The sequence below is a fragment of the Vanessa cardui genome, chromosome 6 (genome assembly GCF_905220365.1).
Source record: "Vanessa cardui chromosome 6, ilVanCard2.1, whole genome shotgun sequence".
In the NCBI taxonomy this organism is placed as follows: Eukaryota; Metazoa; Arthropoda; class Insecta; order Lepidoptera; family Nymphalidae; genus Vanessa; species Vanessa cardui.
In genome coordinates this window covers 14,585,928-14,599,274 of record NC_061128.1, presented here as the reverse complement: position 1 = coordinate 14,599,274, position 13,347 = coordinate 14,585,928, and the positions used below count along the sequence as shown (strand labels likewise).

General features: G+C 32.5%; 1 protein-coding gene across 10 annotated transcripts in view; it reads right to left on the bottom strand.

Moving 5' to 3' along the window:
- The window catches only part of LOC124530653 (polypyrimidine tract-binding protein 1), a 506,488-nt gene that overhangs the window by 61,235 nt on the left and 431,906 nt on the right, over positions 1-13,347 (bottom strand). For all 10 annotated transcript variants that reach the window (XM_047104894.1, XM_047104897.1, XM_047104895.1 and 7 more), the window contains one exon: positions 5,219-5,320. In XM_047104894.1, the coding sequence (XP_046960850.1) occupies positions 5,219-5,320 (102 nt within the window). The remainder of the gene's footprint in view (positions 1-5,218; positions 5,321-13,347) is intronic.

Genomic DNA, 13,347 nt, shown 5'->3' with positions numbered 1-13,347 from the left:
TATGTTACAAAAAAAATTTATTTTATACCAATTTGTTTTAATAGAACATTAAGGCTGACTTAATTCGCTTCCACGTTACATTATATAAAGATATTGTAATTCGCCTATACCCGAGGGCCTATTATCATGCCGAAATTTACTGAAACATATTTAGTTATTTTCTCAAGTTAAGAACCCACGGAAAGATAATGGTATCTCTGAGCTATATTAATTTGACAGGAATGTTGCTATCTCTTTCTAACGTGTTTAAAGGTGAGGAGAGGTTATTTGGTTCAATATTTATATTATACTAGTAGCCGCGTGTGGTTTCGTTCTCTGCTTTTATTGGTCGTCGAGGTTGTCTTAAATTAACTATAAGTCCGAATGACTTATTTTTTGTCCATTACGTTGTAAACTCTCTTAGAAAGGACTTTTGACAGAAATGAAAATGAATGTTCTTTATTGAGACCAACAGAGTTAGTTATTTTTAAATTAAGAGATATGTTAAACAAGTTTATGGTTAATGTGGTACATTTTTTTCCTTAATCGACCCCATAAGAGATTAGAAGAAGAAATAGGTTTTAGAAGTATATATGAGGAGTCTATAAATTTTGAACTAAGAAGTCTGAAATATTATATACCTTCTGGGTACAAATAATATATGGGTCAGTGTCTTTTTTAAAAAAATAATCGCATAAAAATTTCGTCGTTTTTGGAAATTTCTACCCCAATGTAAGAATTGGGGTAGAAACGTCACTATGAAAATAAAAAAGTGGTCCGATCCGCTTGATATTCACTATTTGTGTTTCATGATTGAATTGATAAACATGTACATCAAAGTTTTCGAAATTTCAACCCTCAAAGGGGTGGCATTTTTGTTTTGAAGGGTTAGTACGTTTGTAGTTTCGATGCAAATAACAAAATGTATTTTGTATTATGCAATGTACATATCATCAATATCCTATAGTAAGATATATTAAATACGTTTTAATAAGAAAATTAACTTTCAAATTAAAAAAAATGACATTCAAAGCTCAAAACAAGTGAGACTAAAAATAATCGTGTAGTCGTTAGTATTGTATGATTTCTAATCAAGATATATGTATGACAATTAAATTGTACTTTACTGACATACTCTGCAATTAAAGAAGTGGAGAAAAGAAACTTTTCAGTTTCACGATGGTTCTTCTCGATAGAAGAATTGAAGTCAACATTGTAACATGTCGATCAAATGTACTTTTATGAAGCATACTTGAATAAAGAATATTTTGACTACTATAGTAAAATTTATATTATCAAAACGTATTACTTTAGCGTATTAAGGCAGATGTTTCTTTATACACATAAATCTAATGTACTTGTGTTTGTAACTAAATTGGTCTTCGTAAAAGGGCCGATTGCGATTTAATTTTCGTTGTATATTAGAATTGGTGGACCCAGATTGAGTAAGTGATCGGTAAATTCCGATTCTTATTTCACCCAAACGAAGACGGGTCGGACACATAGTACTGGATATAAAGAAATGAGGAAATCATTCCGAGTCAAAGTTTATTTTTATGGAAATAAATATTTTTATAACCGTAAATAAGTCCAAAGTCGTAATTTCGTTAGACAAGCTCGTAAATGGTTAAGTAGTCGTTCAGCATTCTCTGCTTTGATTGATCTTCACTTCGCAGCGTTCTCTACGTTTTTACAGGCCAGCGTCGAGGAAATGAGGAAAAATACGAAACATAATTAATTACTTTATTTGGACATTAATGACCCAGTTCAGAGGAGCGAAGGTATATTAGTATTTTTTTTTTAATTTGCAGGTACTTGCAATGAACCGAAAATGTTGTAAGTATTGAGAATTTATGATGTTATCCAAGAGGTACGGATAGTGGAATTATTGATTCAACACGTTTGATTACGAGTTCTCACACGAGATACGAGAGAGACGTATTTAAATTTTCTATTTTTTTAATTTTATTAGCACAGCAAACATTACCTCCCTTATTTTACCATCTTGAAGGTTGCATTAAAGGAAGTACCCTATATCCTTAACAAATTTCATCGAAATCGGTAATTCGTAAATCGGTTCTGCGGTTTAAGCGTGAAAAGATGTAAGAATTATTTTTATATTTAATATTATTAGTATAGATTCATCTTGCCCTCAACGGTGAAGGAAATGCATCATGACCAAACCTCCATATGGTGTATAAAAACAGCTACGTGTATCATAAAAATATATGGATAAGCGTGGTGAGTGGTCTCCAATTTTTATTGAACAAAAATCTTGGAATTCGAAGTTTTGACGTTGCCAAAAATTTTATCCCGACCTCCTCATAGTCACCAAATAAACATTTATAAGTACATTTTTAATTGAATATGAAAATAAATAGGACAAAAAAAAAAACAGTTTGCATTTGCAGAAATTAAAATTAAATATAATAAAATTTGCACTTAGAATAGCTGTTTTCAATATTTCAGGGTTTTGATTCAAATTTAACAGGGCGCGAGGTGTTTCCTGACGACAAAGGAGAAACAGAAAAAAAAAAATACACTCTTCAAAAAACGACTTGCTATTCCTCTGATGGATTTTAAATGAATATTCAGAGCAACAGAGAAGTAACAGAAAGGGCTGAAAAACAGCAATGTTTAAATTTTTACACTGGAAAAATAAAGTGGACGCAATCGTACAATCATAAAAGAAGCAAATAAAATAGCGTAAGAGAGAGACGACTCTATTTAATTATGAATTAGGACTGGCCTGTAACGAGATCACAATGTAATTAAGATTACTGGGGCGAGCTTTTCAGAGTGCTTTAGTGAGAGCAAATACTTGCCAAATCTTACCTATGTTTTTCTATACTAACAAATTATTTATGGACAATAAATTGTTTGGGTCGTAACCGATATTGTTTTCAAAGAATCATATTTCATATTTTATATATTTGCAATTAAATTTTCAACTGTTAAATTTGAGATAACTATTATAAAGTTACGTATGTACTATGTGTATACGCTATTTACCTTTCTTAACATATATTTAATTAATCAATAATATATTCTTCGTTAAATCTATGTTTAAACGTTGTCCCTTCTATGTAGTTCCGTGTATACAATTATTGTTTTTTTTTTTAAATATCGTGTATAATAAAAAGCAAAGCATTAAGTTGACCTTATTTATTGAAAATATATAAATCATTTCTATATGATTAAATAAGTTTTCGTATCGAATAAATTATAACCCTTCGTTATTTATACAGCTGAATGGGTCTCAAGTAAGAGATTTTTCATTCAACGTAGATATATATTTCTTTTACGTGATCATTATAATAAAACATATTTATATATATTTGAAATAAAGTTAGGTCGGCAAATAAGCCACGTGATGGTAAGTGGTCACCACACATTACTCTTATCTAACATCGCCAATGTACCACCAACCTTAGGAACTAAGATGTTATGATTTTTGTGTTTGAAGTTGTAGTACTAATGCTCTATAGTACTTTAGCAATGGTATTGTTGTTGATTATAACTGATTAGCTGATCACACAGTAAAATGAATTATTACTAGCGCCAAATGATTACTCGTAGTTTCGTTGTAGTCTGGTTTGGGTGGGCCAGTATATCTAGATACACGGCATGTCTTATTAAAACCAATAGATCCCCATTACAGAAATCAGACGAAACTGTATAGAAAATAACATATAATATGTTTCTATCTATAAAACTTTTTAGGTTAGTAATAGATTACACAATCCATTTAGCGATCGGACGGTACCGAAAAAAAAAATATTTGTCTTGTTTATTCAGCGCCAAACAAAATGTGCATTTACGAGCCGCGTACGCCCAGTTTATGTAAATACACTCGAAAAAACTATGCAACGGAAAACATGATTGTTTATTTTTTATTACAGTACTTCACGTTTCAGGTGAAATTTAGCTCGGACGAGGTTCGAGTGGTCTAACTCTGTTTGAAAACTTTCCAAATAATATTCATTTACTTGTTAACATTTCAAGCTTTCGTCCATAAATCCGCAGCGGAGCAGAGTGATGGACTAAGCTCTAAGCCTTGATAGGAAACGAAAAAATAAATTCGTTTCAGATTTAGCTCGTAGAATAATGATTTTAACCATATGATACAAAAAATTCAATCGTTTATTAACCATTCAAATCGCTCGTATGCTGTAAGTGACCGTAAAATTATGTTCAAATAGAATTCATAACATTTATATTTTTAATCTTCATTCACATTCAATTCAAAGTAAATAAAAGAGCAACGTTAAGAAACTATGTAGGATGAGAATCTACTATATACATATTTTAGCAGAGGAAGCGAGCTTTAGCCCAGCAGTGGGATTATCATAATGCTTCAGTTTGTTACTTTAGTTATTTTACTACTAAAAATGTAAGAATTTGATTGTAATATCGAAAATTAATTAGGATATATCCAATACGGACATCGATAAAAGATTTATGAACGAAATCACTTTCAAGATTCATTCGTTCAAAATTATTAATTCAATTCTTATTCAATATATAAGAAATTTATCTGTAAGTCGGATAGAGATTAATAAAAATTTGGCTCTTAAAGCCGCTAGGGATGTCCCTTTAGGGCGTGCTGGCCTTTTACGAGCGCTCCTTTATTTTGATACCTTAGACTTACAATATTTGATATCAACATTTTTCAGCATTAACAAAGTGATCGATCAATTAGATATAACATTACAACGTTTTATCTATAATATAAACAATTTATATATGTATATTTTTTGTTACGATAATTATTCCAATCTATCGAATCATTATCGTAACATAAAATGTATTTAGAGGTCTATCTTACTGTGTTAGACACTCCTATATATTTCAGATTTTCACCTTCCTTGGGTAAAGTTTTATTGGTATTATGTTATACCACTCTGCCGGAAGTATATGATATCTAATTATAAGTATAGTAAGACACAACTTAGATGTAGCATCGGTAAATTCAATGAAACCGATTACCGTCGATTTATACAACCAGTAGAAATAGCTTCCTATCACGCCATTCGATGCTATTCGTCAAATTGACGAATATATTAAGATCATATGATATTATAAGTTATTACGTTTGTGTAAAGATCATTATCACATAGATAAATATTGATAATTTGGGATAGCGTACTCAATTCGGATGTGATCGGTTTTACGAATTTTACCGATGCTACATCTAAGTTGTGTCGTACTACAAATATATATATGTAAGTAATGTTACCTTCTTGGCGGCTGAGTCTTGGTTGTTATTGTCAGCATGGTGTGGAGCGGCGGGCGCCATGACGGTGACGCCACTCTGCGAAAGAAGCTCGTCAGAGCCTCTCTGTAACAAAAAGAAAGATTTTTTAAATACATGTTGCGGACCGCGGTTTCACTTAAATTTTTATTATTGATCGTGAGGTGTTAAGTAAACAATAGTACCCTATAAAGGCACTTCTTAAAGCTAAATTTCTTAAAAAAAAAACATCAAATTCGGTTCAGTGATTTGGTCGTAGAACAACATAAACACTGAGTAACTTTCGCATTTATATTATGTTGATATTTTTTTATAAGTCACCACAGATTATCTACACCGGCCTATAAAAGGCTTAAATGTTTCAGACATAAATATACTGCAATTATATTCACATATGTGCCCGTGACTGTACAAATAACATTAGCATCGCGCGACACATCAACCCTCCCCTTGCCTTGGATCAATCTCAATTTAAGACAGGCGAAATGACAAAGAGGTAAACACTGGGCACAAGAATAAATCACCCAACGGAATAAAGCAAATATATATAAATGTCGGAGACAATACGGCTCGCGAACTCTCGAGTTTAAATGAAAACGAGAAATGATTGTTGACCGGTGATAAAACGCGGGAAAAATGTTTCATCAACGATATAACGGAATATTATTTAATATGATACCTCCTTTATGTTAAACTCTTTTGAGTAACATTATTAAACTAAGATTAACTATGACCATGGTTTAGCAATACACTCACTTTTTCGATTTGTATATAATTAAAATCATTATCCGAAAGTAATTTACAATTAATCTAAAATTTTCTTATAGGCCTCATTGGAATATATATTTATGACGTCAACTATTTCTACTACGTCGTCGACTGTTATTATAGTTATGATATTAACGATATCTTAAAATCAAAATATTCTTTATTCAAGTAGGCTTTTACAAGCACTTTTGAATCGTTATCTCAGCATAGATTTGAATATATTAATTTACTTATATATTTAGTTATATATATGTAGTTTCATGAGTAACAGTTTAAGTGAATGTCTTGTCAAATATTAGAAGCCATTTGACCAAAACACCACAAAAGGTCTAGCAGAACAGACAGGCTGTGAACAATGATCCGTGAGCGTGTTTCGTAGAGCTAATCTGTATGTGGCGGAATATCACTCCCTCGCACCTGCCGGCACCCGGTTATCCGTCACACGAGACAGTTAATAAAGCCCACATGTCATTCGTAATGTTTGTTTTTTTTATCCACAAAACGAAACAGATGCTGATGACGAAATTGCTCGCAAAAATCGCGCTCTCCGACTTATTCGGGCACGTGTCGTTGCCTCGGGAGATTATAAATTGTTGGGAGATAGTTCCACATGCATGAGTTTCTGAGCGCTCAGAAAAATGAATATAAATTTAAATTTAAACAACGAAATTCGAAGCCTTGGATAAGGAATCACAATGTCTTTAATCTAAAAACTTTCGTTTCTAAAGAAAATATGTGTTCGTTTTTTTTTTTACACAAATGAATAAACACACAATTATATTCATAATTTTTTTTGGGATGAGGTATAAATAATATTCGATGATATAAATTACAACTCAATAAAAGACTATTATAAAGCAACTTCCGCTTTGCATAAGCCAATCTCAATATATATGATATAAAAAGATATACAAGCAATTGTAAACATTTAGAAATATTCCAAACAATTTGCATAAAAGTATAAAAAGATTACCCTAACAGCGGGAATCCCATTTTAAGATATAAAGCGTTCATTGTAGAAAGAAGAACCGTTCTTGGAAAAAAAAATAACTGATAGAAAGCCCTATCCCTTGGAGTAATTTTGCAGAGCGCGTGTAATAATTGCTGGAAATTAAATAACATTTTTCACAACAAAGAACATCTTGGATGGAAATTTTGTTAAGAAAATGTGTATTGCGTTACAAAACAAGACAATATTACGTATTCATAATAATCTTTCAAGTTAATGGAGACCGATTTTAAATTGTTTTATAAGTAGCAGATAATTGAACTTTCTTTTGAACATATTAACATAATATATAAAAGATTACGGGTAAACTAAATAACATACAATTTATTAAACAAAGAATATAATATGAGCAAAGAAGAAAACTACAATTTCATGCCGCGAAAGTTATTCTAAACTGCAATGAGAACTATATATTCAGAAAATTGTTTCATAAGTTTCACACGGATGAAATCCATTCAAGAAAAACTAGAAAAAATTGCCTCTAACATCTCTTGAAAAGGTTTGGAGCGCACCAAGCTGGGGTCATACTCGTATCGGATACACGTGTACATTTTCGGTGAATGTTTACTCCCAGTAGGTACGAGATGAATTAAAAGCAAAAAATAATTACATTGAATCTCACGGGTCTGAATTCGTAATCTTAAGTAAAAAATCATGTGTTCAAGCCACAAGACCATTAGGAGATATACATGAAAACAGTCAAAATTCAATATTTACCTCAGTACTAAAATACGATCTAGCGTTGAATGAACGTCGTCCAAAATCAATTCCTCATATTGCCTCTCACGAAAATGTATTTAGTTTTACTCTCCAAAGCAAAATCCTCAATATTTTCCGATCAAAACATACTGAAACGTTCCTCCAATATGTCATTTGAATGAATGTGATACAAGGGCCCTTCGTATCAAAATATTATCAAGAATAAAATATACATGAAAGGTACGGTTTACTTAGATCAGTCGAACAAACCTCAGGCCTCGTCGGAGCAACATATGTCATCATAAAATGTCGCTTGAAAATATTTATTTTGTCATTCGCATCGAGATTCTCGCTAAAATATATTTTGATATAATGAAGGAAACCGGACACTTTTGATTCTCCGATCTCTCGTCTCATCAATCATTAAATTATAATTAAATACGAAATAAATATATGTAAAGCGAGATGAAATAGACTTGATACATTACGTATATACGGATGTATTCTTAATCAAACAAAAGTATCAAATCCCATTGTCAGCAATCGATACGAATAATCTATTAGTGATATTAAAATGTTCCGCGAAAATTCACAAAGATCGGTCGGCGAGATATTTTTGTTATTTCAGAAAGGCACTCCTATTTTGCAGATTGCTTGAGTCAATATTATTTCAAGTGTAATTTTCGTCGCGTTTTCGTCAAATCCGGTTTCGAAGTTTACATACGACGTTTTAACAAATACAACTTTGAACTTTAGATTATTCAAATCTTTGTCCAAAACGATAAGGATATTGATATATATATATACGCTATTCAAAGAGAATTTGGGATGTACAATTGCACAAAAAATAATTAGTAAACTTTACTTGACACTTGCTTTTTTAATGGTTTAATAAAAAAATTAGAACTGAGATAATCTAGTGATTTTATTTTAATAAAAGATCGCAAGAACAAATACAGGTAAAAACTGTTTAGTTAACATGCACCATTACATGCAGCATGTAATCCGACAGAAAACGAAGGTGGTCGACATAGCTTAGAGGATTAACCAGCTGAAGCGGCAGTGGGCCGATCACATCTGTAGAAGAACTGATAGCCGTTGAGACAAGAAGGTTCTGGAGCGGAGGCCAAGAATCGGCAAGTGTAGTGTAGGATGCCCTGTGGCACGGTGGAGCGTTGATGTACGGAAGGTGACCGGTAGACCTATTATGAGAAGGGCTGAAGATTGGACTCAGTAGCGCGTCATGAAGAGGCCTACATCCAGGAATAATACAGGCTGATGTTGATGATTACTTGCAGAACCGGTTTAGTGTATTGGAGGACCATCTCAATTCTTCTTAACCGGAGAGTGCTTCTCCCATTGCATATATAATACATACTTATATATATCATTGGTTATAATAATAAAGCCATTTCACAATACGAGAGATAACAAATGATATAAAGAAATAAACTGTCAATAAAACATTTGTATGTGTAGCGATTTTTATGAAGGTCGTAAACACGACCGATAACCAACTATCGACGTCAAATGAAATATTTATGCGACACTAACTCTATTCGCGCGTTAATCGATTCATTTGTTTCGGTTTTTGTTTAATAATACTCGATAATGATGTCTCGTTTTAAATATCGATTAAAATTATGAAATAAATTCGAATGAACTTTTAAGAAAAAGATGCATTGCTATCTTTATGTAAAAATTTATTAATTTTCCAAAAAATAATTATCTATGATAGTGGTAATGTTTTTTTTGGAACGTATTGCACGGATATAACTTAATATATTTATACAGATACTTAATGCTGACGCGGTTTAGTCCGTCGAAAGTTAATAAAAATATATTAATATTTTCTCAGCGCGGCACGCTTGCTTATACTATAAATATATATGATCAAATTTATATGCTATTTTGTTTGAAAAACAACAAACGAATACGGAATCTGTTGTAGGTTGTACAACAACAGCAACAGCCTATAAATTTCCCACTATTGGGCTAAGGCTTCCTCTCCATTTGAAGGTTTGGAACATGTTGAGTGGTGGAAGTAGGTTGTACGGTACGGTAATATTTCGTCTTAGTTACAATACTTAATTTTATTACAGGCAATTACTAGACTCAGATGGCCCAGTGGTTAGAACGCGTGCATCTTAACCGATGATTGCGGATTCATCTTATACTCGGCGGTGAAGAAAAACATCGTCAGGAAACCTGCATGTGTCTAATTTCATAGAAATTGTGCCACATGTGCATTCCACCAATCCGCATTGGAACAGCGTGGTGGAATATTTTCCAAACTCTCTCCTTAATGGAAGAGGACGCCTTATTATCCCAGCAGTGGGTAATTTACAGGTTGTTACTAGTTATTGTCGGTTTAAATATGTAGTTCAACAAATAAATAAGAAAAATAAAATATGAAAACATTACGGCGCCGCATTGGTTCAAGGAAACCCCACACTTTACAGTCGTAACAAAATTCAGAAATTCATGAATAAGACTGACATTGTTTCCGTTGGCCGAATAAAACGAGGCCGAGACAATACGGACGTTTACGATGAAAATGAAAAATCGCTTCGGCATTTATGACTTTATTGTTTTTGGAAACCATTTTACTTAATATAGAAATATAATAAGGGTATGATAGAGAACCAAAAGAAAAACGTCATATTTTTATTGCCATTATAACTTGACAGGCTGATTAAACTCGACGCGTGTAAATTATGATTTAATTTAATAACTAGCGATGGATACGAGCGTAAAATGTTTTTATGTGGGATATTAAACTACGAGCCGTATTGGTACAGTGGATATAACACGAGGACTCAATCAAAGATCTCAGGTTCAAATCCGGACTAATTTTTCAAGCGTTTATAATTAGCTCGTCATCCTGTTAAGTGAATTATATAACACAGGTATCCCATAGTGTGGAATATTCTCCTCTCCAGAGTAACATTTACCAGCATAGAGAATATTTCAGGCTGTAACGTTTCTTGGAGAGCATTGTTGTGTGTGTAATACAACATTTTTTTTATTGAAGCTCGATAGGATTTAACTTGTCTGCAAGATTGGTTTGTTGGATATTTACTTAAGATTCCGTAACATGGGTCAGAAAGGATCGACTTAACTCCAAAACGAAAGTACGAATGCTCCTGAAATATAAAAGGAACTTTATTGTTTTATAAACTTAATATTTATTCGAAACAAACGTATTCATTATTTAAATTTCGAACGTGTAAATTTAAAACTAATTTAATCAAGCTCAAGTTCTGGTATTACAGCCGAAAATGTAATCAAGTGCAAGATTATCAGGAATCGTATCCGACGCAGTTACGATGCATGGCACATCCCGAACGTCCAATATCACCACGTCTCGGAATAAGATGTCGAAATTAACGATCTTGATAATATTTGTTGCTTTAACGCTGGCAGCTTCGCAAATAATTAATTACACCAATTTGTTCGGCGCTTATAACGGGCATTTGTCAAGCACCCACCCGTAGCGGATGATTTTCGCGCAAACTTCATAATCGATACTGGGGATCGATTAACGGAAACTCTTTGCGATAAGTCACTAGTGATGGGAAACCGTGAATCAATAAATTCGTTATATTTTCTAGATTTTATCGACACAAATTATTAATTGTCTTTATTTACAAAAGTTTGTGCAAAACACAGGAGTCATTTTAATTTCATTATTTAAATACTCTATGAGATCTGGGTATGGCAACACTGACAAAAAAAATCGATAACTAATTTTCACCTCAACCAAAAGTAACCACAAGAACAACCCAGTCGAATATCAAATATTACAAAATTGAATATTATAACACAGTTATATAAAGTTTAAGTCTCCAGACATCCAACTTGTATTAAATATTGAGGAAGAATGATCTCGACTAAATTGAATATACTCGTACAGTAAAAGTTAACAATTCTCATCACAAGAAACAGACCTCTTAACCCCGGGACAATATAAAGAGACATTAGTCGCTGTCACAACTCTACTTTATAGGGAAAGTAGGAGCAAGTTTACACGAACAAAGTTATCGAGGCTGGTTACTTCAGTAATGAATAGAGATGCCAGACTGTAACCGCAAGTCGGGCCCCACTCGCCTACCATTTAACTTCTGCTCTGCGATAACTGAGCTATATTTGACCTGCTCATTGCTCTAATACAAGATACTCAAGACCTATCTTGTATTTCCGTAATTGCTAAGTTAATTTACGATATCTATGTATCTCTCGATCTGATTGCTTACCTTGTAAAGAAAATATTGTATTGTGTTTAAAATCAGTTCAAACCAGATCATTCCGGAACGATTCAATACAGAGTATTTAATAGAGTAACTGATAACAGGAGTCAAAGAAAATGTCTAACTTGTCTAAATATTAATTGGAAGTATACATTTTAGTTATTATAAAGTAAGGCATATTTAAATGATAAAAAAGTGGTTAGTTTTTATTGATTTTCAGACAAGGTATAATTTATTTATTTTTAAATATGTTGTTGCTTAATTCATAGAAAATGATAACTGTTTAGCTTTGTTGGTTCAACTCAATATAATCCACAATTTGAAAAGAATAATTTCGATAAATTTAATTTACAGTTTATATAACTAACTTATTTGGCTAAGTTTCTTAAGCAGTTAGAAAGGGATACCGTTTAGCTGAAATTAATCCGGCCTTTAGAAGAATTGTGATTTAAAACAGAAGCGGCGAGGAACAAAGGGCAGCATTTAAAGGCGAAGTACATTTGCATGCGAGGCGATTTGAATAAATATCGCGGCCAGCATTGCTTGTGTTTTATGTGATCCATTATTTTATTTTAAACAGTTCCAGGTAACTTTTATTATATATTCCTTAATCGCATTATATTATACAAATGTTATTTTCCTTTGTTCCGTACAGTTTATTTTTATATTAATAACAATCTGTTAGTTACTTATGTTTTGAGATTAGATGGCCCAGTGGTTAGAACGCGTGCATCTTAACCGATGATTGCGGGTTCAAGCACAGACAAGCACCATTATAAATATTTGCTTGATTGTGCTAATAATTCATTTCATACTCGGCGGTGAAGGAAACGAAAGGAAGGATCGTTAGGAAACCTGCATGTGTCTAATTTCATCGAAATTTTGCCACATGCGCATTCCACCAACCAACATTTGAAAAACATGATGGAATATGTTCCAAACCCTCTCCTTAGTAGGAGAGGAGGCTTTAGTCCAGCAGTTGGAAATTTACAGGCTGTTACTAATTATATTTTATGTACAAAGTGTTATTTGTCCAGTGGTGAATTTGTAAGTCTTCTGATTCGTAGGTAATGGATTCGAATCACGGGTAAATTAATAAATTAGAGTTTGGTTTTCCTTTCAAATTATTCCCAGTAGTAGTCTAAGTTCAGACCTATATATATTATGCTTATTTTGTTTTTAACATAGCCCAAAATAACTACTTCATAAGTTATGTATGCAAACATCTCAATGAATTTTGCAATGAAACGATAGTCGATGAAAAGTTTGACTAGTTTTATTTTAGACTTTATTTTGTACGCAATAAGATCTATATGAAGAGCAAATAAAGAAATGTTGTTACGCTGGCTTCTAATGCGAAACTATCAAACTTGAACGGCACATTTGTC